We start from the raw sequence: 27,630 nt of genomic DNA, 5'->3' as shown, positions 1-27,630 counted from the left end.
AACTTTGTCTTGATAATAATGTTAATATCGGAGACTATATGCTTAAAGCAGCACTCAGTAGCTTCGGGACTTCTTCGCTGTATTCTCGCTTTTTGCTCGCAGTTTTCTCTCTAGAGCTCCCCCCACAGCTTCGGAATAGATATTTGACAACACTGTCGTAAAAACTCGTTGGTGATTCTCAGACACCAGGGGCCTGTACCATGAAGGTAGCTGAACAAACTCAGGGTTACAGGATTGGTTTTGAGTTGACAAAACCAAACCGATGCAATCAGGCTTTATTGGTACCATGATGCAGCTCATCAACTTTCTCTGTCAACTCAGGCTTTGATCCTAAAGCTATGATTACTCCACGCGCGCGTGCACATAAAAGAGTGACGTCGACGCTGAACAACCAATAGCGGGTAGTAGAGCGTGAGCGATATATTTTTCCGCGGAGGAGCAAGAGATAATCATTCATAATTACGATGAATTTAAATATGTATTCAAGCTCAAACCAATACGGTCTCTGCTGCCAAAGCAAGAGAAGACTGTTGGAGAAAGATTGCTGATTGTTAATGTGTAAGTTAAACAAATACGTTCTATATTTATGTAAAATTATGTATATATATATATATATATATATATATATATATATATATATATATGTGTGTAGCCTATATGTGTAATATAGCCTATAGCCTATTTTTATAATATATATAAAAAATGTGCATGTATGTAAGAAAGATTAATATTCATTGATTTTTTTATTTTTAGATGCAACCCCAAATCCAAATGTTATTGGCAGCAGATAAAGACAAAATATAAAAATATAATTCAAAGTGGTGATATTTACAACAACCTTTTATTACTTTTGTGAACATTTTATCACAAACACTTGTTTGCAGCAAACAAAAATAAAGAGTTAAATTCAGTAAACCAGAATACACTGTGGCGGAGGAGATGGCTCTGAGTAGGTAATAAGGGACGGCTGATTATAGACGTGATTACAGGTGCTGTACTATCTGACCCTGGTGCTGGCTCCTCTAAGCAAGTAAGTATTTGCAATACATTACTACTTTTTTAAAGTTTTAAATATGGCTGACTGTATGTTCTGCAGTAGAGGGAAATACAGTGTCCCTGTTGAAGCCAGCACACATACACACAGTCTATTATTTATTAGGGTGGAGGAAATGATGAAGACACTCTGTCTGTGTGTTCTCAGACAGTTGCTGATGTGAATGCACTGGGCTTTTTATTATGGCAAACATTTGAATGTGTGGCATAAAAAGGGACTGACACATCTCTTTTATTGTAGGATTTTCCACAACCTGCCCCAGAAACTGAGGCCTCTACCTCAATGTGCTTCAGAAGAAATGTGTAAGGATTTAAAACCCTTGACATAAATTACAGTCAGTCCTGTGTTTGTAGGAAGTCAAGGAACTTTTTGTGATTTGATGAGCCTCCAGAAAACTTGTAATGATCATGTTTGTGGTGGAATTATGTTTCAGGTGGAAACAGACTCAGTCAGGGCCCTGTACAAAAGGAGTCTTGAACTAGACTGCACACTAAAGGAGACTTGAACTAGACTGTTCACTAAAGGAGCTGGACTGTGAGCTGAGGAGGCTCCAAAAAAAAAAAAAAAAAGGAGATCAAACAGCTGGATAAAACTGATCTCAGTATGTGAACTTATTTAACCAAGTAACACTCTAGTATGAATATTTATTAATGCAACTTTGTCTTGCTCTCTTTCTCCCTCCCATCCCACAAAACCAATAAAACAGTTTGAGACCTATCTGCAGTTTCAATGTGCTTTTATTAAGTGTAATATTGTATGGTGATAGCATCTACATCTGCACCAGCTGGGTGGCCCGCTCTGGTGACTCTGAAGCGCCGAACACAGTTGAAACGTGCCTTTAGGATGCCAAAGGTCATCTCTATCTTCACTCTGGTTTTACTGAGGGCCACATTGAAGCGGTGCTGTGGCCCTGTCTGAGGGTCATGATAGGGGGTTATTGTGTAGGTTTTTCTATCTCAGTTCAAATTAAGTGTTTTGTACTGTACCAAATTTAACTTGCTTTCCTCAAAGCGCTGACACAACAAAGACTCACGGAAAACTGAGTCAAGCACTGGAGCCAGGCTATTTGGCATCCAAACTTGTGATCATACGTTCATGACCACAAGTCGTCAGCAGATGAAATGTTTAGTAGATCATTGTTAAATCTGTTATGTTACTATTAATTTAAAGATTCATATCACAGAAAATAATCATCTCACATATTCACATCATCTCTACCTGAACATTAAGGCTGTGATAGGACTTCCTATTAACATAATCTGCCTCATGTTCCCCTAGAGCAGTGGAGATTGGAGCAATAGACTGCATACATGTTGCAATGACTCTAGGGAATCCTATCATAAGATTAACAGAATAATAATAAAAAAAGATTTAAAATAATTCTTAATATACATATTACTTAATACATATAATACATATATATTGTGTTGTATACAATACATGTATTGTATAGTACATTTGTGAAATTTGCTTTTTGAAAAAAAAAAAAAAATGTGTTCATGTGATGTCACCCTATCAATATATCTTACCGGCAATTTTATAAAAGCCCTCTTTTATGGACATGGTCGATAATTGTCCGGGGAACACTATTAATGAAACTATTCATGTACTCCTGCAGAGCGACCTTGCGAATGGTTCGACAAACCGTGTTTTCCCCGAGCTTCTGTGCGTCACCCACCGTGCAAGAATGTACCACTTGAGAAAAAAAAAAAAAAAACGCAACGCAATATTTGCGATACAGTAAGTGCATGAATTCGACGTGTTAAATTATTTATGTGCGGCTCAAGAAGTTCGCAAAGATAAGACATTGCTTCCGCGGAAAATCTGTATCTTTCATACAAATAACTATCAGGAAAGGCACAGGGATTTTGTCTGGCTAAAAACTCTTTCTCTACGAAGTGCTTGTCTAACAATTTGCGCTGAGATGTCACAGGATTTGGAAGAAAAGGTGAAGTCATTGCAACAGACACTATCTCACGACCAATTCGTACGAATTCGTACGAATGATAAAAAGTTGGCTAATTCGTACTAATTCGTACTAATTCGTACGACCTCACTCGTACGAATTTGTACGATTTGTCTAAACCCACGTGATGGGTAGGTTTAGGGGCGGGGTCAGGGGTAGGTCATTCGTATGAATTCATACGAATTGGCCAATTCGTAAAATATGTAAGATTTTGCAAAAATCTTACTAATTCGTACGAGTCAGGTCGTATGAATTCGTACGAATAAGCCACTTTGTAGAATTTGTACGTTTTCCCGTGAGATCGGGCTGGAATAAGTTACGTCACCTATATGTTTCTTTGCTCTCAGCTGATTGGTCAAACTTCAGTCTGAGATCTTGAATCCAGAACATAACCTGCCCCGGAGCAGGTTAGCCGTGCAGCGTAAGATTTTTATTTATTTATTTGTTGTTTATTTGAATAGGGACAGATACAAAATAAACATAGATTATTACAAAACAATCCAATGCATGTATCACAGTGTTTATAGCCATGGCTAATTCGCAACACCTGTCCCTAGAAGAGCTTTTAACAGTCAAGTTAATGAAGTAATAAAAATAAGGTTACAACGAATTTACAGCAAATACAATGAAATGTCCAGACACCAGTTAGCACCAATAAATATAAGTATAATAAACAAACACATTCACTCGAACTCACACAGATGCACACCTCCCATACACCCAGCTACACATCTCATATGGCATGATCACACTGCTGCTGCTCTATGAACCAGGCCTTTGTTAGTTTTGTAAAGGTGGACAGTTTAGTCAAAGTCTTTATATCTGTAGGAAGCCAGTTCCACAGATTGGCTCCTTTCACAGAAAAAACACTCTGGGCAAAAGACGTTTTACAAAATGGAACCCTACAGTCTCCACATGCAGCCGCTCTTGTTGATCTGGAGGTTTCCAACCTGTTCACAAATTTACAAAGTGGCTCAGGTGCAAGTCCAGTCAGACATTTAAAAAACAACTTTATGTGTCTAAAATTAACAAAATTAACAAAATTTAAGATTTTATGTTTACTTAAAATGTAACAATGATGGAATCGAATGGGCTTTTTATCTAAAATTTTTAAGGCACGGTTATAAAGCCTCTCAATAGGCTTTAGAGTAGTTTGGCTAGTCTGGGACCAAACAGTGGTGCAGTACGACAAGTGGGACATGATCATAGTGTTCAGAAAGACATGGCAACGAACACCGATTAAAGCCAAGCTACTTTCATAGTACCTAAAACCCAGGGTTGGCGGAAACTAAACTGAAACATAGCTGGCTAGCCACCTAAACCGGCTTCATGGTACAGGCCCCAGAGGCTATAGATCAACGACATCAAAGCAGATAGAACGTTCTTTAAAGGGTCTTCATCACTCGGGTTCGAACAGCGTGAGGGAGCGCAATAATGACAGCATTTTAGCAGATTTCTTTTGGCCGTAAAGCAATTGTTTACATCGCGAGACCTGATATCACGCGAGACTTCCTGACGCAGCGGCCGGCGGCCCGCCGGCTCAAAGTTGCAAGTGCGTATTTTCCGCTCACGGGCACCAGGGGGGTGCGAAACGACCACCATTCAACCCGAAATAAGTAATATAACCATTCCAATGACTCCGAAGCTGTTCAGTTAAGGTAAAAAAAGTTACTTAGTTCACCTTTAATATGTAGCCTAGTTTTATTACATGGCTATAGGTTGAATTCCAATGTAGAATGCAGTGTGTTATTTCTTGATAACAGACCGCTTCGAAGTATAACCAGAGCCCTTCTACTCTGGTATATACCGTTGCCATGAAAAAAAGAGCGTTGCTATATGGACACAGTTCTGCTCTGGCAATATAATCGTTTTTAAATCAATAAACTCCATTTTAAATCAATATTTTGAGTCAAATTATTGATTTATTTGTTAGGTAGCCATGTAATAAGCGGGATAATGTATTGCGAGGCGGTTTATATAGCGAATACAACCCCTTCAGGCTGATTCAAGATCGGCCTGTCGGGGTTGTATTCGCCTCCCTTACCTGTTTGACACATTTTGTAATGGGGGTCCCTGCTGCAAGGGGTCCTTGCCCTGAAAAACTTTGTTCCAGATCAAATGTGATTCACACAGACTAAAATATGTGGCACCTTTATCAATATTTGTCACATTAAATTGAGGAGAATAAAACATTTATGATTATATGATTAAGTGGCCAATGATTTCTTTTTATTTAACAGGACAGATGAAACATCTCTTTTGATGGACTATTCACCACACAAGATGACAAAATTGTCAGCCTTTGTTGAACAAAAAAAAGCCAGATGATTTGTGTAAGGATTTATTCAACTCTTTAACCCTTCTTTATTTTTTTTACTTGTCCTGGGTTTACACGTGACATATTGTTTCTATTTTGAGAGGACAGGTCATGATGTCTGTTGGCCTGCAACATTTACAGCAGGCCGAGAAATACAGTATCACAGAAGTACAGGGCCAAGGTGGATGAGGAGGGCCTTAAAATTGCTGTGTGCAGACATGAAATCTTGCTGCAACGCTTGAATCACTTTTGTGGTGAAATATATGCAGACCCAATGTTCCTGCAGAAGGAGCTGGCACAAGCTGCAAATGCAACATTATTTTGTATGGACATAGCTTGCAGGTATAACCATTGTCAAATGATAACTGAAGTTCTCTTACGAGAGTCCTCTCGTACTGCGTTTTGTAAAAACGCTACGGGAAAAGTCTCTTTTCACGAAATACTGAAGCAAAAAATTATCCTTAATTTTCATACATGTAAAGCGCGTTGCGGCAGTGCTTAGCTATGGCGAGACGGCTCGCTCGCTCATTGGCTGCTCTGCATCAACTGCATAAGCCTATCGAGCGAGGCCTGAGGTGACGTCAGGCCAATGAGGACGCTTCGCGCCCTCCTAGCCATTTCCCGCCGAGACGGGTGTGGCTAGCCTCTATATAAGGAGCTCGAGAAGGCTGATTCACTTGATTTTCATCTCTTCAGCGAAGCTCACGCATCGCTGGATCACGAGGAAGCACGCGTCGTCTGATGCAAGCACTTCAGCGGGACAAGCCCTCGAAGCAGCTGGCCAACGCCGCCTTCTACCGCCGTACCTGCTGCGCTTTCCGACGCCATATCCTTTACATTCTTGTTCTTGTGTGTGTGTGTGTGTGTGTGTGTGTGTGTGTTCGCTTTGCAACACTCACCCCTAAAAGAGCTGCGTCTTTTTCAAGATGCCTTCAAATGCAGCGCTCGCGCTCGCTGACGGCGAAACGCCTTCACTCCGAGCCAATTGCCTACGGTGACTCTGAGGACTCGCCGGGCATCCTTTCCGAGGCTGCCCTTCCTGGAAGCGGATGGCGGGATTAGTTTTTCTTTACGTTACAAGAAAAGCTACCCTGCCTCTGCACGCGTCATTCACCGGCGAAGGAGAAAAGAGCGTTCTCACCGTTGGTCGGTCTGACCTCTTTTCTCTCACATTTCTCAGTTCCCTGTTAGGCGACTGGAAATATTATTGCAGCAAGTGAGTCTGTTATAACACGCTTGCCTGCCAGCAAACGCCGAAGAATAAATGTTGACGCCGCTTTCAAAAGCCTGTATCCCCCTGTGGCTCAGTGGTGGAATTATAGGTTTTCCACATGGGAGACCGGAGTTCGAATCCCGGTCTAGCGGCATATATATTTATGCCGCCAATGCTTTGCTCTGTCAGTCCCCTGAAGGCGACTGCAGAGATGCATTTTGCAGCCAGCGAGCGCGTAGTACCCGCTTGCCTGCAACCGAACACCGTTTCTACGGTTCCCGTGCGTCACTGGCGAAAGGAGAATGGAGGGTTTTCAGCCCCGCTGTAGCTGGGCGATATCCACTCTTCTCACATTCTGGCATTTTGCAGGCGTCTGAAAATGCAAATCACTTTGTTTGTTCCCCGAGAGGCAACTGCAGACGTGTTTTTTGCTGCCCACGAGCACGTGGTACATGCCTGCAAGCAAACGCCAGTGTGGATAATACTCGCGCTGACGTTATCTATGTATCTTCACTGTGGTCCAGTGTTAGATTCTTAGGCTTTCGCGCGGGGGATCCGAGTTCGAATCCCGGGTCTACCGGCAGAAAATATTTATGCCGCCGAATGCAAATCACTCTGATTGTTCGCCGAGAGGCAACTGCAGACGTGTTTTTTGCTGCCCACGAGCACGTGGTACATGCCTGCAAGCAAACGCCAGTGTGGATAATACTCGCGCTGACTTTGTCTATGTATCTTCACTGTGGTCCAGTGGTAGATTCTTAGGCTTTCGCGCGGGGGATCCGAGTTCGAATCCCAGGTCTGCCGGCAGAAAATATTTATGCCGCCGAATGCAAATCACTCTGTTTGTTCCCCGAGAGGCAACTGCAGACGTGTTTTTTGCAGCCCACAAGCACCTGGTACATGGCCAGACTTCTACCGAAGTCCCGGCCACGGCCGATAATGCTATATGTGTAGAGAAGATGCCCACTGCCTAGTGCCCATCCCTACACACTAGCACAGCCCTTCACACAGAGCCCGCGCTCATATATTCGACTCGGGTCGATCACGCACACAACATAGTGAACGTGCCCACTGCCTAGTGCCCACAAACACTATGTTCTGCATGCCTTGTGGTTTCTGTAAAGACGAAACCTGTGTGCATTCACTCTGCTCAGGCAGACAGTGCACTCGTTGCAGTAACTGTGCCCGCTCTCCCGCGCCCACACTTACTCACGGCCATTATATGTCCTACGGGACTCGCCCAGCCCTCCTTTGCTCGGTTAAACACCGCAGCGGGGTCGAGCGCAGGCATTCTGTCCACTGTGATCAGCGCGCTTCCCCCTAGGGCTCGCGCACATAAAATCGACTCAGGTCGATTGCGCTTCCAACATAGTAAAAGTGCCCACTTCCCAGTGCCCACGAACACTATGTCTCACAGATCACAGGCTCTCTGTGAAAACGGGACCTGTGCGCGCTCGCTCTGCTCAGGCAGGCAGCGCGTCCAAAGCAGTGAATGTGCCCGTTTCCTGCCCACATTTACTCGCAGACAGCATGAGTCCCACGAGACTTTCTCAGCCCTCCCTCACTCAGTTAAGCACTGTAGTAGGGTCGAGGACGAGCGTTCTGCCCGCTGTAATAAGCGCGCTCCCCGCCTCGAATGTCACAGGCGTAACGCCTATGTTATTGCGCCCCGAAGCACCTCTGTTGCAGAACAGAGCGTGCTTCGCATCCAACCCTTAGCCAGCCATGCAGAGGCATGGGCAGCGCTTCCAGGGGTTTCGAACTGGGTGCTAGACATTATAAACAGAGGCTTCTCGCTACAGTTTTTTCGACGCCCTCCCCGCTTCACAGCGCGCGTCGAAACTATGGTGACTTTAGGAGTAGCACACCTACTTCGCGCCGAAATATCAAAACTGATGAGCAAAGGGGCGATAGAGCATGTATCCCAAGCTCAAAGCGAAGGGGGGCTATACAGCAGATACTTTATAGTCCCCAAAAAGGACGGTGGTATCAGACCCATACTGGATCCAAGACGGCTGAACAGAGCATTAGTGAAACGCAGTTTCAAAATGCTCACGACCAGCAAAATTCTCGCGCATGTTCGCCGAGAAGACTGGTTCATGTCGATAGATCTGAAGGACGCGTATTTTTAAATACAGATAGCGTCATATCACAGGCGATACTTGAGATTCGCCTTCGAGGGTCAGACATACCAGTATACAGTCCTGCCCTTCGGCTTGTCCCTGGCACCTCGTACATTTACGAAATGCATGGACGCAGCGCTCGCTCCTCTCAGACTCAGAGGCATGCGAGTGCTGAACTATTTGGACGACTGGTTGATCCTAGCTCAATCACGATCTCAGCTCGTGGAGCACAGAACCATTTTACTCGATCACCTCGAGAATCTTGGTATCACGGTCAATTGGGCGAAGAGTTCACTGAACCCCAGTCAAACGATTTCGTTTCTGGGTATCGTTCTGGACTCGCAGTCTATGACGGCGCGGCTGTCGCCACAGCGTGTGCTGCACATTCAGCGCGCGGCGGAAAGACCGCGGCGTTTTCACCCCGCTCAGGAAGTTTCAAAGGATGCTGGGTCTCATGGCCTCAGCATCATCAGTTCTCCAGCTGGGCTTGCTCCGCATGCGCCCGCTGCAGTTCTGGTTGAAAGCGCGAGTACCGCGCGGAGCGTGGGTGTCCGGCCGGTTACGCCTCAAGATCAATCAAAGCTGTGTGACAGCCCTGATACCTTGGTTGGCGGACGGCTGGTACCAATCAGGTGTAAGCCTGGGGACTTCCTCGAGAGTGAGGATGGTGTCGACAGACGCATCCACCTCGGGATGGGGAGCGCTGCTCGAGGGCAGACCGTTCTTCGGCCTGTGGTCGGAACGAGAAAAGCTCCAACACATCAACTGCCTGGAAATGCTGGCAGTGCACAACGCGCTGACGCGTTTTTGTCCCCATATCAAGGACCAACACGTCGCAGTCCGTTTGGACAACACGGCCGTGGTGTCCCATATAAATCGCCAGGGCGGTCTGAAATCCACATCCCTGTACAGGCTGGCGAAACGCCTCCTAATATGGGCTCAGCACAATTTGCGCTCGCTGAGGGCAGTGCATGTGCCTGGGCTCCAGAATGTGGGCCCAGACAGACTGTCCAGGAACAACATTCCCCTGGGCGAATGGTCTCTACACCCACAAACAGTCCGGCTGTTGTGAGAGAGATTCGGCAGAGCGGAGGTGGACCTATTCGCGTCCTGCGAAAAACGCTCATTGCCCCGTGTTCTTTTCCAAGAACGACAGCGCGCTGTCCTAGATGTGGCCGCGCTGCCCGCTATACGCTTTCCCCCCCGTCTCCCTCCTGCCACAGGTGTTAGAGCGGGTCAGGGAAACAGAATGCCCAGTGCTGCTTGTAGCACCGTTCTGGAGGAACCAAGCATGGTTTCCAGTCCTGATGCAGCTAGCAGACTTCGCTCCATGGCCAGTGCCATTGAGGAGAGATCTCCTCTCGCAGGCCGGGGGCTCGATTTGGCACCCACACCCGGAGCTGTGGTCCCTTCATGCGTGGGCGCTCAACGGATATCCGTTGACCTCGCAGAGGGAGTGATAAATACCATCACTCAGGCCAGAGCGCCGTCGACTCGGCGGCTTTATGCCTCGAAGTGGTCGGTTTTCTCCGGCTGGTGTACAGCTCGGAGCGTATCACCTATCGATTGTGAGGTGACGGAGGTCCTCTCCTTCCTACAGGAGCTGTTGGATAAGGGCAGATCCCCTTCCACGCTCAAAGTTTATGTGGCGGCTATTACAGCGTTCTCTGGAACAACGCTGGGGCAGTCTCTAGGAAGGAACGATTTAGTCATCCGCTTCCTCAGGGGAGCTAGGAGGCTGAATCCTCCCAGACCTCCTTCAGTCCCTATGTGGGATCTTTCTACGTTTTTGGCGGCCATGAAAGGTGCCCCTTTCGAGCCTATCCAATCTATTAGCCTCAAACATTTGTCTTTCAAAACAGTGTTCTTGATGGCTCTCGCTTCAGTGAAGCGCATAGGCGACCTGCACGTGCTCTCTGTGAGCCCAGCGTGCTTAGAGTTTGGACCTAACGACTCTAAAGTCATACTCAAACCTAAGCATGGCTATGTGCCAAAATCCCTCAACACACCATTTCGGGCTCAGGTTATCTCCCTGTCTGCCCTGCCGGGATCAAGTGAGGAAGGGGACTCAAGTTTTCTTTGCCCCATTAGGGCTTTAAGAGCTTACGTGTCCCGCTCTGCTGTCTTCAGACAGACTGAGCAGCTCTTTGTCTCGTTCAGTGGACGTTCCAAGGGAATGGCTGTTTCGAAACAGAGCTTATCCAGATGGATAGTTGACGCCATAGCGCTGGCTTATACTGCCAAGGGCCTCCAGTGCCCGTTGGGAGTTAGAGCGCACTCCACGAGGAGTGTTGCCTCCTCGTGGGCTTGGTCCAGCGGGATTTCCTTACAGGATATATGTACGGCGGCGGGCTGGGCCTCGCCGTCTACATTTATTAGGTTTTACAACCTAGAGGTTCCCGCCTTACAGGCTAAGCTACTATCGGTGTAGCCGATTCAGCTGTCTAACTAGAACACTGAAATCGCATGCGCAACGCGCTGCCGACTGTCTTATGGGCAGAACTGTGTAAGACCCACATTTCCCACATTTAGCTCAGGTTTCCCCACCCTGTCTATGTGATGTCATATTCGCGTCTGCTGACGCAACCTTATAAGGACAGAGGAATCCCCTCTTGTCTCTAGACTCTCTATGTGAGGTCATGTTTTACGTCCGCGGACGTCACAATATAGGGAATTATGTAATCCCAGGCTCTTTGCTCTTTGGAAATGGCTAGGAGGGCGCGAAGCGTCCTCATTGGCCTGACGTCACATCAGGCCTCGCTCGATAGGCTTATGCAGTTGCTGCAGAGCAGCCAATGAGCGAGCGAGCCGTCTCGCCATAGCTAAGCACTGCCGCAACGCGCTTTACATGTATGAAAATTAAGGATAATTTTTTGCTTCAGTATTTCGTGAAAAGAGACTTTTCCCGTAGCGTTTTTACAAAACGCAGTACTCGTTCCCTCTTCTAGAGAGAACCGAGGTTACGTTAGTAACCGAGTACGTTTTCACTGATATTTTAATCTGTATTAATCTATGCCATTCAGGGGAACAACGGTGTGACATATTTAACACATAATAAACACATATTTAAGATAAAGTGGACTTACAAAGTTAATGGCTACGTTATCAGTTTAGTGCTTAGTCCAGCAGTGTTACAGAGCAGGCTTCCTCTCCACCTCCTCTTCACCACCGGAGGAAGCCGTCGCCAGAGTATTAACTTCTTTTCAACGAACTTCAATTCCCACAATGCCTCTTACCTGGGACTGATTGCACAACACACCTGCATCTCATTCACACACACATATAAGCCACTTCCACACTGTCACTGTGTCCCAAAGTGAAGGCTGCGTCCTTCGAAGGACCCAGCCGACCCAGCCGTCGAAGGACCCAGCCTTCCCAGCCTTCCCAGCCTTCCCAGCCTTCCCAGCCTTCCCAGCCTTCCCAGCCTTCCCAGCCTTCCCAGCCTTCCCAGCCGTAGAAGGACGCTCCGAGTCTAGCCTTCGTTGGATTGTAATTGCCACCAGGTTTTCCCCATTATGCTGTCGCCTAGCAACGCTGCGATAGGAGAGCTGCCATCATACAAGGCATCAATTACAAATAAAAATGGAGCAAGAGCAAGACTACATAATTTTATTTTTCTTATTTTATGTTTTACTGGAGGAGATGATGGGGATGTTTCATCCCAGGCGGCGCCGCCGGGTGATGTATCTCTGGCTTTGTCAAGACCGTGGCCAGGTAAAGTAAACTGGTTTGCTGCATCCTAATTCAGAAGTTGCGTCCTTAATTGCTGGAGTACACAATTGAGACTGTACTTGAGTCATGTTATGATAGGCTACTTATGAAAATACAAAATACACATAAAGCTGTTCAAATGTTTAGTTATAGGCTAAGTTACCTTACGAAGATGCGATTTTTATGTAGTTTTATTCTCTTGATCATGGTGATCTTATTCAGGCATGTTTCCAGCGTGCTTTGTTTTAACGCAGTCGAGGCATAAAACACAAAACAATAAATAAACACAGTGAAATATACTTCTTAAATAAATACAGTGAAATATACCTCTTTAATATATATAGGTAGGCTACTCCCGCTCGCCTTCGGATGCAGCCTTTTATATGGCATGATGCATCTGTATAGCAACATTTCCTTAAAATTGTGCTCGTTTCATTTTCAAAATAACCTGTGGTTGACTGTAAGCAAGTACATTCGTTAAGTATTCACATACAAATGTGAAGTAATGAGGGTTTTTTTCTCTTTCACAGGACAGCAACACTACAAAACCATGGTATTTTACAATATGATAACTTGTTCTATAGTAAACTATTCAACAGTAAATTAAAATATAACTACCTTCAACATATTCAGAATTAAAATGCAACATACACATAGCCAAGCAGTAATATGAATGCAACAAAATATCTAAAAACCCTGACAAACCGTTTTTTATGCAGAATACTTAAAGGAGAACTCCGGTGAATTTTTAAGTTAATCTTGATCGTTTTACCTTTGTGAGTACTGTCTATAGAAAAAAAAACGAACCGGATCGGTGCTTGCAACACGGAGCTGTTACAGTTAATGCCCAGAGCTCCCATTCAGCTAAAACGGCAGTTTTGGGGGCATCGACCTAAAGAGTGTCTTTGTGCCTCTTAACAGACACAAAATGCAATTAAAATATCTGTCCAACATGAACAGGGCCCTTACATGACAACAAGATGCGTTTAGCAACTTAGCCATTGTTTAAACTCACCTAAATAGTGTTTTAGACGGCTAGCTGTAGTCTCGCGCTGAAGTCCCGTGGGAACTCAGTTGTAGCCGGAAAAAGTGCGCGTGATTTTTTTTTTTCCCCAAACCACTTCAGCGGAAATCCCACCCTGCAGCTGATTCTAAGGTTTTCATTGGTCATGTCAATCGTCACTGTAACCTAAACCAATTAAATCAGCTGCAGGGCGGGATTTCCGCTGAAGTGGTTTGGGGGGGGAAATCGCGCACATAGTGCAGGTGGGAGGAGCGTCGTGTTCCGGCTACTACTGAGATCCCACGGGACTTCAGCGCGAGACTACAGCTAGCCGTCTAAATCACTATTTAGGTGAGTTTAAACAATGGCTAAGTTGCTAAACGCATCTTGTTGTCATGTAAGGGCCCTGTTCATGTTGGACAGACATTTTAATTGCATTTTGTGTCTGTTAAGAGGCACAAAGACACTCTTTAGGTCGATGCCCCCAAAACTGCCGTTTTAGCTGAATGGGAGCTCTGGGCATTAACTGTAACAGCTCCGAGTTGCAAGCACCGATCCGGTTCGTTTTTTTTTCTATAGAAAGTACTCACAAAGGTAAAACGATCAAGATTAACTTAAAAATTCACCGGAGTTCTCCTTTAACTGTTCTTTTACTCTTCATATCTTAAGTAAATTAAATACAAGTATGCAAGATAACACTTGTACATAAGTAAGGTTTTAAAATATAACTACTAAAATTTCCCCAATGTGCCATTAATACTTACTAAAAGTATTTTAAGTATCACTATATCTTCCAACAATTACTTTGTCACAACTTTAAACAATCTCTCTTTGTTTGTTTCCCTAAATCAGACCACACCCCTGTACTGCAGGATAAACCTGAGTGTGCCAGTGCTGGATGGGTTCTTTAATGACCGTGACACACGACCTGATTTTCGGCTGAGCAGGGAGGCCCTGAGAGTGCTGCTGGACCTGTTGAGAAGTGACCGGCAACACGGATGGGGTTCCACAATAGAGACCCTGGTATTTCTTTTCTGGCTGGCGTGTGGTACACCCTATAGGGTCGTCTCCAGAGCATTTGATAGGCCTCGTTCCACTGTCCACCGCATTGTCCACCGGGTCGCTGAGGAGGTGGTGGCCATCCGCCACCAGGTCATTCGGTTCCCCAACACCCCAGAAGACCTGGAGGCAGTTTGCCGTGGATTTGCAGGGCTGGCCAGACACAGAGCTTTCTTGAAAGCTGCTGGAGCAATCGACGGCTGCCATGTCCGCATCAAGCCTCCAAGCGGCCCTGATGGTCAATGCTACAGGAACAGGAAACTGTTCCCGTCCATCATCCTGCAGGCTGTTTGTGACCATCAGGGCCGCTTCATTGACACCTACGTGGGCTGGCCGGGGTCAGTGCATGACGCACGGGTGCTCCGGTACAGCCCACTGTACAGGAGGATAATGTACCCTCCTCCAGGGCACTTCATCCTCGCAGACGGAGGGTACCCATGTCTCCAACACCCACTCCCCCTCATCACTCCCTACAAGAGGCCAGTACGAGGTGTGGGAGCCCAGCGCTTTAATCTCCATCATTCCAGGGCACGCTACATTATAGAGCGTGCTTTTGGGATGAAGACCAGGTTCCGATCCATCTTCCTGAAAGCGCTTGGAGGTGCACCACACCTTTGTACCTCATGTAAGTTAAATGAAAAATACATTTGCAAAAAACATAATTAACTACTTCCTTCCAGACCATATCTTTTTTTTTCTTTTTTTTTCAGGTCATCACAGCCTGTGCCATCCTCCACAACATCTGCCTTGGGGTTGGTGACATCATGGCCCCGGAGGATGAGCATGAGGAGGATGATGCGGAGGATGAGGGGGAGCATGTTTTGGAGACGGTCAGTGGGGCTCCCTGGCGTGACCAGCTCTCTGCAGAGGTGTCTGCCCTGGAGGAGGTTCCCATTGACCATGATTACTGGTAACAGGCAAGTCAGAGAACTTTAAAGCTATAATGGCCAAAACCAAAAATGTATTTCCATAGAATGGGTTTACATGTTGAAATTTTTGATGCTTTGATTTGAGGATGAGAATTTATTTTATTCTTCCCTCTTTTTGAAATGATTCAGTGAGATGGCAGCCGTCGATTGAGTCAGCCCTGCAAACCTGTTGTTAGACAATGCAGTGGACAGTGGAAATTATGCAGTCAAACACTCTGGAGACCATCCTAGATGATGTCCCACCCACCGGCAGAGAGGAGCCCACCGGGGTCCAGCGGCACCACCAGGGTCTCCCTGCTCAGCTGAAATCTTAATTTATGTACTGTTCATTTAAATTATGTTGTCAGATGATATTTAAGTTATGTTGTAAATGGTTATTTATTATTTATAAAACGTTATTTATCTATATAATTATTTATTTTTTCCAAATGTTATTATTGTATAAAATATTGCCTGTCAAACCTGTCATTAAAAATAATAAGCAATGTCAAGACCGGTTCCTTTTTATTTCATATCCCAACACATCAAGTTACTTAAATAAACAATGCACAGAAATGGAACAAAAGTAATGTTTATTATTCATTTTAAATAAACTCTACACAAGTTTGGAAAAAAATACATAATTTAATATAACTTAGATTACAAAAATAAACTGTACAAAACTTAAGTTTCCTCTTTCCATTTAATTTAAATTAAAAATCCTTTTATATATACATAAAAAAAAAAAAAACTATTTCTCCACCATGCGCTCAAGAAGCGCAAACAGCCTGTCCATCCGGTCCCTGCTCTCTCGAGCTCTCCTCTCCTCTGCCTCCCTTTGCAGAGCCATGTCCTCTCTAATGAGGTCCAGCATCTCCTCCTCATAGTCCCGCTTTCTCCGTGCTCGTGGTGGTGCGGGTGCTTCTGCTGGTGCTACGGGTGCTGGTGCTGCGGGTGCTGGTGCTGGCTCCTCCTCACTGTGGCCACCCACTGCTGAACTTGGCCCTGGTGTGTCCTCACGGATTGAGGCGATAAGGATTGGTAGAATGCCTCTGCCCCAACACCTCATCCATGAGGACAAACCAGGGCCACGTTTCAGCAGTGGGTTTCCCACCCACTCCCTCTCCTGTCCCAGGACACTTGCAATCCTAAGGCAGAACAAATTAACCATGGCTTGTTAACAACAACAGCACAATATATTTCAGAAAAGATGTGTGTATTAACTTTCTTACTTTGTATTTTGTTTTTAAGTTGTTTTTTTGCCTGCATGGGGGTTACCTTCCCCAGCAGGCCCATTTTCTCCAGAATTGCTCTAAAAAAGCAGAAAAGGGTACTTATGAAAAATTATAACACAGGGGTGCAAATGAAATATTAACATTAGTGCATTGTTAAAACTGAAAAAAGACACATCAGGACATGCATTCAAAATAGTTTAGAAATCATATTTCTGGATACTCAAATGTGGTTAAAACCTTTGTAAACATAACTTGCATGACAGCACTACAAAAACACATAAAAGTGAAAACCATTGCATCATCTACTGCTTTTCTTATTGTTGTGGGTTTTCTAGGGTGAATGATATTTATTATAATACACAAGTGAGACAGATTACTGCAAATTTTACAAGTTGTTGTCTTACCTCCAAGCCACGCTGGCGGAGTTTTTCACCCCGGTGAATAAATGGTCGTTTTCAGACCGCAGTTTAATAAACTGAGCGGTCTGCTCCTTGCTCCCTGAAAATTATTAAAGTAATTAGCACAAGTTTTGCGTCTAACCACCTGACAAATAAAGCCACCCAATGGTAACAAATGAGTTAAGATGAAGTTTATAAGAAATAAAAACTTGTGGCTTTTGACTGTGGTTTCGCTAGCTATTTAAGTAAATGAAAACATAATACTTACATTTAAAAGTGAATTTTCCCTCACCGGCCGAACTCGAGGACACCATTTTTTCAAATGAAAATGCTTTCGTCACCGGCGCGCAATGACTTATGGGGTAGGATAGGCCACTAATGGCGCTTTTCCACTGCGTGGTACGGCTCGGTTCGGCTCGCTTCGCTTTTCCACTGCGTGGTACGACTCAGCTCGGTACGGCATGGTTCGGTTCGCTTTAGCTCGGTTGCTTTTCCACTGCAGTTAGTACCGCTTCAAAGTGGGTGTGACTGATCGTTATAGTTGCCGTCTCTACTGCCATGACATCATCATATTAAATGCGAATTTTTCATTCCGGGTTTCCCCATCCGCTCCTCGGCAACCAACAAGAGGAACGTCTGCACCTCGTCCACTGACCACGATTCAGCCATTTATTTTTTTAAGTTTATACTCTTTTTTTTTAAGCAAATACTTTTAAAACAGGCGCTACAGCGTTGGCTGTTGTCTACTGGCTATTTAAATCTAGCGGGTTTAGTGTCTCGTGTTGTAAATACAATGACGCTGGTAGTGATGATTCTGTCTGACCAATCAGTGATCTGCAGTGTTTTCACGTCACATTTTAGTATCGGTACGGTACGCTTGGAACCTCAACAGAGGTGGTACCATTTAAAGCGAGCCGAAGCGAGCCCTACCGTACCGTACCATGCAGTGGAAATGCGTCATAAGTGAGCCGTACTGAACCGAGCCGTACCGTACCATGCAGTGGAAAAGGGCCATTAGGATCCGTTTTTGTATCCTTCCTTTCACGGGGAAAGAAGGGTGCATTTGGCGTCGCTTTTAGCCTTCGTCGCGGCGCGATGACGCAACCGTCCTTCGAATACGGCCTTCGAGGATGCATAACTGAATTGGGACAGCCTTCATCGAGCCGCGGTGACGCAATCGGCCTTCAAATGCGACCTTCCAAGGATGCAGCCTTTGAATTGGGACGTCCTTCGTCGCGCCGCTGTGACGTTTCGTCTCGCCGCGGTGACGCAATCGGCCTTCAAATATGGCCATCCGGTCTTCAAATACGGCCTTCGAAGGACGCAGCCTTCACTTTGGGACACAGCTCTAGAGTGCGCTCGATATGGCGCGAGACAGACCGAGTGTGAGCACAATATAGTTTGTTTATAAATAAATTACCCATTTCAGCGTTAGGATAGGCATCATCTGCAACGTTTTAATTAGTTTACATGGTTATAAAATAAATTTCCAAAATAACCTGCAGGGAACGTTGCCAAGTTGGTAAGAGAAACAACAGACACAGTAGCTCACAGTTAGAATTACATTATAGCCTATTATTATTATTTTTAATAGATCTGAAATATAGGATAATTCAATATAAAAAATATATTTAATCCAAAATTGCTCCCAATGGTTGTGCTAAATCTAAAACTATTCCTCTGAAAGTTCTGGACGCAGGCATAGGTGCTGGTGACACAGGTCCCTCTTTTTTTTTACAGTCCAGAAGTTTCAGAGGAAGAGTGTTAGATTTAGCACAACCATTGGGACCAATTTTGGATTGAATATATTTTAGATTTAAAAAATAATAAAATAAATAATAATGCAATTCTTACCCAGAGCTACTGTAGGCCTATCTGCTGTTTCTCAGTGCTAAACAACTTTTGTCCGCCTGCATAAACCAATAGGCCTGCTGGTCTTACAAGTTATTCATCAAATTACTGTTCATAACTTTTTTTTTAAGTCAGTTGCCTATAAAAACAAGATAGATAGATAGATAGATAGATAGATAGATAGATAGATAGATAGATAGATAGATAGATAGATAGATAGATAGATATGGTTGGTAGTGTACATTGTAATCAACCAGAATCGGTTTAACATGTGATGTGATAATGAAATGTCATGCATAGGCTATATGAAATCAAAAGATTGTAATATAACTACAAATATAAAATTGACACTTAACTTAAAACATACTTGGAGCAGCATTGAGGAAAACATATGCAAACGAAATTTATTATGGATTATTAGCTATTATTTATTACATTCTTAGCTGAAAAACCCTTGAAATTAAATTTCGTGACGCATTCACAGTACCAGTTGCCTATTATCTTCTTTCCCGTGTCACATTGGTCACACTTTATATCCACACTCCAGTCCAGCAGGTGGCGGTAAAGCACCTCTAAGCTAGTTTGTCAGCCACCAAAAAGAAAAATCACCAATGAAGAAGAAAAATAACAAATTTAAATTATCCTCTGGAGTAAGCGAAGATGAGTTCAATGGCCAGATAAAATAATGCATTCAACCATGATATGATTATAAAATGTTCCTTCTTAATAATGTTGGTGGGTCATTACTGGTTTTCGGTGACTTTTTGCCATCAATAATGTAGCCTTAGTAGCATGGAACCCCAATTTTAAAATACATTTTTGTATAACGTTATTCATTATAGAGTGATGTAAAACATAAAAAAATATATATAGTCAACTCAGGTAAATAAATGTAACCATTTATAAAAAAAATTTTTTTTTTTAAATGGAAGATCAAAAATGTCCATCCTCTAAAGGCCTATTAAAAAATGCCTAAAAGGTAGGCCTGTTTTAAAAAAAAATGTATAACTATTTTTATTATACAGACAAAAAAAGTAGAAATTGAATAATTAAAGACACAAGCATTAAAAAGAAAACATTGTTTGCACGTTTTTCTATATACACATTCCTTTCCCACATCTGAATGAGGAAAGGGAAGGGAAACACAACAACAGAGTAACACTGTAAGTAACAAAGAAGGTTTATCAAGTAAAAATGTGAAAGATAAAATTGATGAAAATAAAATTTAATTTTCAAAAAAAAGGAAAGGATAGTCAAAAACAGGGCCAGTGGAATTGAGGAACAATCTGAAAACCTCGATTATAACTGTTAAAATTAAATTAATTTTAATTATGAAAAAAATTTACCCAACAATGTGGGGAAAACTTAGGAAGAAATCACATATAGTAGTAAGTGTTTTATGTATCATCAACCGAATCACATGAATGACCCTGTTAGACTAAGCAGATTTTTTTTTTCTTTTTAAATATATAGCTTTCAGGATAATCAACAGAGCTATCGTCTGCTACAGTTTATTCATTCTCAATCACAACGACTTTGTCAGCAATTTGAAACGCACCCGAATCAAATGGATTTGGATTTTCTCTACACTCGTTATGAGAATCTGCTTTCTATTCTTGTGAGATGTGTCCGGAATGGTGTTTTTTGTGAAATTGACGACATACTACACAGCATGCAAAGGGTATTGTACTTGTTGGAAGCCCAGTCAACTCAGTCAACGCATGGATTTAGGCCTGCCAGGATAAGGACTGGAGACAGAGGACGCCCATACTAGGACATTTCCCCTGAGCAATTGGAAAACCTTTTGGAATTTAATTTCACTGTAAAGGAAATTGCACGCTTATTCTGTGTCAGTTACAGAACAATAAGAAGAAGAATGTCTGAATATGGATTGTCAGTACGAATGTATTACACTGCAATAACAGATGAGGAACTTAGACAAGTTGTATCTAACTTCATCACAGAATGTCCTGACTCCGGAATAAAGCGAGTCAGTGGATTCCTTAACAGCGTTGGACTAAGGTGAGTCTTTATGCAATGCACACAATGATTGTATGGGTCGACGATTGAATATTTGTAACGGACCACTGGTCGCACCACAGGATCAGCCCCATATAAAGATAGACACCAGCGAAGCCTTTTCACTTTTGCGTGTTAACTGCATGCATAAAATGGGACAATGTTACAATCATCTGTTCTGGATCGACAATCTCTCTTCAGAGAGCTTCTAATTTGCTTCACTTTTCTCCGTTGAAAACTATGGGGTCGGTGTGTCCATTTCTTATAGACCAATTTTCAGTTGGTAAACATGGTGACGTTTTTTTGTGGGCGGAGCTTAGTGGCAGAACGATGCCTTTGGCCGCTTTACTAACGTTAGTTTGCAAGTTTTGTTAGCTTGTTTTTTAATAATGACTGGAGAAAATCCGATTTTATCTTAACACAACAATAACACAACAAGATGACATTTAATAACAATAATAATAATTTAAGCTCCTTATTATGTAGCCGAATTTGTGCTGGTTTGTATTGGCCGCCTCCAGTTTTCCGTTCGTTTTGCCACCAGCTAACGCTGTGACGTAACTGTGACGTAGGCTCGAAATTGGTCTATAGGCCTACTGTCTATGGACTAGCTAGATGATTTCTTCAACAATGCATCGTACTTCGTACTAGTTAAGCAGTGAGTTACGTCGTTGTTCGGGAAACGCACCCCTGATTGGTTTTAGGTCTATCCATTTGCAGGCATTTGAGCAACGTCCGTTGGTGACGCCCCTTTGGAAATGAGTTATTAATGAAGCTTCGCCAGACCATTACTCAGTTACTACTTTTAACCAGGCTATCTTGGATTAGGTGGTCTTGACTACAAGATTAGTTTAGCTTGGATCAAAATATAGCTAGTAGTTTTGTTTATTGTAGTGCAATGGGAAGTTGTTTTAAGTCTAAAATGTATATTTTTCCAAGGGCAGAGGTCCAGAGTAATGGAAACTTTACGGACTGTAGATCCTGTGGGCACTGTATGTCGTGGACTTGGAATCAACATAATTCAGAGAAGAGTATACTCTGTTCCTGCACCCATGGCTTTATGGCATATAGATGGAAACCACAAGTTGATTCGGTAAGTGCTTTCTATAATTTATGTCGGCTAAAGTCAGTGCTTTCGATGTAGACATAAACAGATTGGTATGCTGTCAAATCTATTTTACACACTACAACATGATACTTAAAGGGGTCATATAATGGTACATGCACTTTTACAAGTTGATTGTACTGAAATGTGTGTTGACAGTGCCTGTACACAACCATCATAAAATGATAAAAATCCATCCAGTGTTTTTTTTTAAATCTCCTTATATGTTTGACACTCTCTGAAATCAAGCCGTTCGATTTTGTGACGTCACTAAATCGACGCCCCTCCCACGATTGTGATTGACAGCACTGTGTTTCAACACAGATCCCCTCACTCGTGAGCGAGCTGTCTGACTGTCATCATAGTGCATTGATATGCTGGAGAAGAATGGCGTCGTCTAAGCGATTGTTCTTGGGTGTAGCCTAATAAGGAACACAGCAGTCATTTTATTGATGTTTTTGATGGAATATTCCCAAAGCATTGACGCGGGGGTTCCCTCGCGGGGATTCCCCACGATCAACACATTTCACACCAGACTGAGTTACAAAGGAGGGCCAGTAAAGCTGGTTTTGCTAAGAAGCTGTTCCTGAAAATAGGATCCGTACCAACTATTCGTGTTCCTGCTGTACCTCCAGAAGAACTGAAGTGAGTGTAACGTTTTATTAACAGTTATATTAAAGCTGCCGTCGGCAACATTTTTTTGATCATATTCAGTGTAATCGACACTATAGTCCGACAGAACAACATAAATAAGGTGGTTTTAGAAAAAAACCCGAGCTTCTAACTCCACCTGGAGCGTGTTATTTGTTTTGCAAAAATCCAGCGCTCCCGCTTCATCAGGTCCAATCAGCGCAGGGGGGTGTGAGATCTGACTGTCAATCACAGGTCGTGCACACGCCACAGATCCCCCCTCACTCGCGCACGTTAATATCACATGCACACGCCACGCCTGAAGTTCGCCTGGAGATTGCATGAAGCGTGATGGCGGAGAGAAAATCTACTAACAAGCTTCCAATTCCTCGGTTATTGCTATCTATGGATAGATTAGCCAGGGCAGCCTACCTCCGAGTCCATGGTGTTGATAGATGCTGAAGAGACGGACGCGTTCACAGAAAATAAGGTACACACGCACAGTGACGCACTGACGAGCACGACCTCGATGGGAGGGTGCTCGCTGGTAGTGGGGAGGGGCATGAGAGTTGTAAACATTCAACATTTTGGCTAATCGACCCAATCTGCCAGACTTGCCGACGGCAGCTTTAATATTTATTAATCTTTGCGTATCGCTTGCTGCACGCTTCACGATGAATGCGGCTGTTTACATTCAAGGGTACATTACGCCATGTTTTCTATGTACGACGATCTCAATATAATTCATAATCCCTTATAATGAACAATGCGTTATGGTTATTGTGTTAGAAACGGTGTACGCACAGAACAGAGGGGCGGGGTGAGCAAAGCTCATTATCATTTAAAGACGCATGCACTTAAACGGCGTGCTGAAAACAGAGCTGTTTGACCAGGTAAAATTAGTGTTTTCTTACAATACTAATGAGAATTTTAAATTAAATTAGGCCTATATTACAAACTTTTAATTTAGACCCTAAAGAATCATATTAGCTTGTACGAAAATGGCATTATATGACCCCTAATATCCAGCTTCACATTTAGGCTAAAAACAAGTAATGATGGGATACAAGAAGTAATTTTCAGTCTTTGAAATAATTGAATTATTAAAGCAGCACTCAGTAACTTCGGGACTTCTTCGCTGTATTCTCGCTTTTTGCTCGCAGGTTTCTCTCTAGAGCTCCCCCCACAGCGAAAGATATTTGACAACACTGTCGTAAAAACTCGTTGTTGATTCTCAGACACCAGAGGCTATAGATCAACGACATCAAAGCAGATGGGACGTTCTTTAAAACGTCTTCTTCATTCGGGTTCGGACAGCGTGAGGGAGCGCAATGATGACAGTATTTTAGCAGATTTCTTTTGGCCGTAAAGCAATTGTTTACATCGCGAGACCTGATATCACGCGAGACTTCCTGACGTGGCGGCCGGCGGCCCGCCGGCTCAAAGTTGCAAGTGCGTATTTTCCGCTCACGGGCACCAGGGGGGTGCGAAACGACCACCATTCAACCTGAAATAAGTAATATAACCATTCCAATGACTCCGAAGCTGTTCAGTTAAGGTAAAAAAAGTTACTTAGTTCACCTTTAAAGATTGACATTATTATTATGTGCAAGCAAAACACACCATCTCTGGTAGTAACAACTGATGTCACTTCTGTGTCACCTGACTCCCTGCAAAGATGGATTTTGATTTAATGATTTAATTTGACTGGTAACAGTGGTACTGTGTTATTATTCTAATATAATTTAATTGAAATATTAGAATTTGACATAAAAAGGTGATGCATACCTCTAATTAAGTTTAGAAAAAAATTCCATATATAGGTGAAAATCTATTTAAGGTGGCAAATATTGCCACTTAATAAAAATGTTAATTTCTGTCACTGCTGTGAACTGACCACTGCATAGAATATGAAAAATATGAATATATTCGTGAGTGTGCTGTCAACAACAGGCCTAAACCAGCCATGGTACCAGTAGGCTACAAAAACATTTTCTTTGAGGAGTCTAATCTTTATATGCTCGGTCGGTAGAGGTCGAGGAAGGCAAATTAATTGTAGATCCTAGTATTAATTTAATAATACTAGCATTATAATAATTATAATAGTTGTAACGAACCCTGCTGTAATGATGGTCAAAACTTTATTGATGTTTTATGAAGTCACCATAAGAGCTGAACAAAGCACAAGAAGTGCACATTAACAGCAGCTCATTCCCTCTCTCCGTTGTATCTGCTTACACAAACTACACAAAACACTCATTACAACTAACTGTAAACAAATATATACAAGACTTATGCCTTTTCGGTGGGTGCTTAAACATGCAAACTTTATATCTATTTAAAAAAAATCTCCCTTTCATTTCATGTTTCGCTCACTGTGAAACCCATCAAATTAAGAGTCCCTCCTCAATAAGACAGATAAGAAGATTAATCACTATAAAGTCTGTTACAATAATAATAATTTTATACATTAATGCGAAAACGAGCCAATTATCCAGATAAAGTCTTTGGTCATACACTGAACCATTGGGTGAAGCAGTAATAGTCGTTTTATTATGAATAAAACACAGCTGTTCAGAATCAGAATCACTTTATTGTCACTTCACTAACAGCACATGTGCCGTAGTGAGTGAAATTATTAAGAGTGTTGTCCAGACAGCGCAGAATACAATTTAACATAGAAGACAGTATACAGTTACAATTTTGCAATTTACAATTTTTACAATGTATAGATACAATATAGAGTATATGCTTAACATACGTACTTAAAGGGATACTTCTGGACCTACTCATAAGTGTCTTTTTTTTTGTAGATGGAGAATTGTGATCCATGGGGGGATAGATGGGTACAGTAGGAAAATCATGTACCTGCATGCAAGTGACAACAATAGAGCCTTGACTGTTCTTTCTTCATTTGTTGGTGCTGTGCAACTCTTTGGGGTACCTGAAAGAGTGCGTAGTGATAAAGGTGGAGAGAATGTTGAGGTGGCACGCTTTATGCTTGAGCATCCAGATAGAGGATCAGGTATTTCTTGAATAGTGTAATTTTAGCAGTTTTAACACTTGTTTTTTTCTCTAAATACATACTGTATGTAGAATCATGATAAAACACAGCCATATTTCATAATTGCTTCTTTTTTTTCTTCTCTTGTTTAGAAAGATTCATCACTGGACGCAGCGTGCATAATCAACTATTGAGAGACTTTGGAGAGATGTTTGGTGCGCAGTGACAGTCAACTATCACTCTGCACTCCAACATCTCTCCAGCACCGGTGCTCTCAATCCTGATAATGAACTTGATATAATTTGCCTTCATTATGTGATGCTTCCACGAATAAATATGCATCTCCAGCTCTTCAAGCAAGCATGGGATCGGCATCCAATATCCACAGAGCATGGGAGGTCACCACAGCATTTATGGATTGAAGGGCAGTTACGGAACAGCAACCAAATTTGTGATCCACTGTCTGAGCAGGTATGTTAATGAAGCTATTAGAGATGCACCGATTACAATTTTCTAGGCCGATTCCGATTTCCGATTTTTTATTGAGTTTGACCTGCCGATACCGATTTTAGCCGATTACGATTTTTCTAACCACTTTACAGCACACACAAATATTTATTTTCTATCTTTTCTTTAATAGAACATTTTACATTTTGCATAGAACATAGATAATTTTTTGAACAGATAATCGCTATAAAATAGAATTATATAAATTACTCCTGGTGTGGGAAATTCACACACATCTAAAGTGCAGTGTTATGGAAGAACCATTTCCTTCTTTTCATATCTAATATCCCAAAATTTTTTTAAATATATATATATTTAGCAAACTAAACTTCTGTATGAAAACAGGTAATGGCAATTCATTCACCATTCTTGCAACCAAAACTGAATAATGAAAACAAGTTTAAATGGGTAAATCTTCTACAAATATTTTTGAGTCTTCGTTTTCTTTTCTGACATACTCCAGTTCTTGTTAAAACACACTAGACATACTTATTCTGTGCGAATTCATATATTTTTTTTTTGTCCATCAAAAGTGTGCTTTCACTTTAATTGAGCGTGAGCAGCGCAGCAAAAATAGACCCGCGCCGAAATCCGCGCTTCACTGATGCTCACGCGCTGCTCCTGCTGCCGGTGTGAATGCACTCCTTGATTAACATGCACGACGAAAAAAACAACGCGCTGCTCACGCGCCGCTGACATTTGCGGTGTGAAACGGCCGTAATTCACAAGGTTTCCTACATGTGCGTTCCGTGTGCACGTGTGATGCTGATGTTGTGTGATGTTAATCATGCGGCGCCCGAGTGCATTTGACCGGCATAAAATCGGCATATGTCAGACTGACCGGCCGGTCGCCGGTCATGGCCGATCACGTGAAAATCTGCCAATTCCGATCACCAGCCGATCAATCGGTGCATCTCTAGAAGCTATTTTAAAATGTAAAAAAAAACAACAACAATAGTCCTGTAATATAACACACAACCTCTAGCAGAATGTTACTGTAAAATTACCATGGGCTGCCTCCGACTGATTTTTTTTTTCTAGTCGACTAGTAGTTGTTCATTTAAGCCATTCGTGGACAAATCTCCCCTTTATATTAATTGAATTACGTAAATAGGCTATAGCCTACAGTATAATAAGCGTTAGCATTATGACCACACGCAATATATAGCCTATATTTCTCAAATCTGTGAGGCACAAGCTGAGTTTCGGCGTCCTCCAGTTCACATGCAATGCAAGTGATCATCCCTGCACCTTATTACATTGTCTGCTATATATTTGCTTCTTATTCATTAAATGCAGGCAATTGATTGATAAAACATTGATCAAAATTAAGATACAATTTATACAAAACAAACATCTTTATAATCTATATAAAACAAAACTTAATGAAGAAGTCGTCAAAATCATGTTTTACCAAAAACAGCGCCGTTGCTAGGAGGGTGCCAGCGCCTCTGCCTTTCAGCGCCTCTGCCTCGCTAGTGGATGATAGCCCTGAAGACGCCTAGCAATGATATACCTTTAGTGGTA

The 27,630-nt window shown here is 42.8% G+C and overlaps 1 protein-coding gene across 2 annotated transcripts; it reads left to right on the top strand.

Annotated features, from left to right (window-relative positions):
• Positions 1-12,098: 12,098 nt before the first annotated feature.
• On the top strand, positions 12,099-15,831 carry LOC309496954 (uncharacterized protein). Of its 2 annotated transcripts, XM_082167151.1 has the most exons (5): positions 12,099-12,387; positions 12,915-12,937; positions 14,240-14,410; positions 15,157-15,363; positions 15,505-15,831. In XM_082167151.1, exons 1-4 carry the CDS (start codon positions 12,189-12,191, stop codon positions 15,358-15,360), a joined length of 597 nt encoding a protein of 198 aa, XP_082023277.1. In that variant the 5' UTR covers positions 12,099-12,188; the 3' UTR covers positions 15,361-15,363; positions 15,505-15,831. The 2 variants fall into 2 exon arrangements, 1 of the variants encoding a protein (XP_082023277.1); XR_014205291.1 differs by lacking the exons at positions 12,099-12,387; positions 12,915-12,937; positions 14,240-14,410 and adding an exon at positions 15,018-15,071.
• Positions 15,832-27,630: the final 11,799 nt, after the last annotated feature.

Source organism: Leuciscus leuciscus (genome assembly GCF_965113295.1).
Source record: "Leuciscus leuciscus genome assembly, chromosome: 4".
NCBI lineage: Eukaryota > Metazoa > Chordata > Actinopteri > Cypriniformes > Leuciscidae > Leuciscus > Leuciscus leuciscus.
Note: the sequence above shows the minus strand (reverse complement) of the source record. Positions and strands in the feature narration are given on the sequence as shown.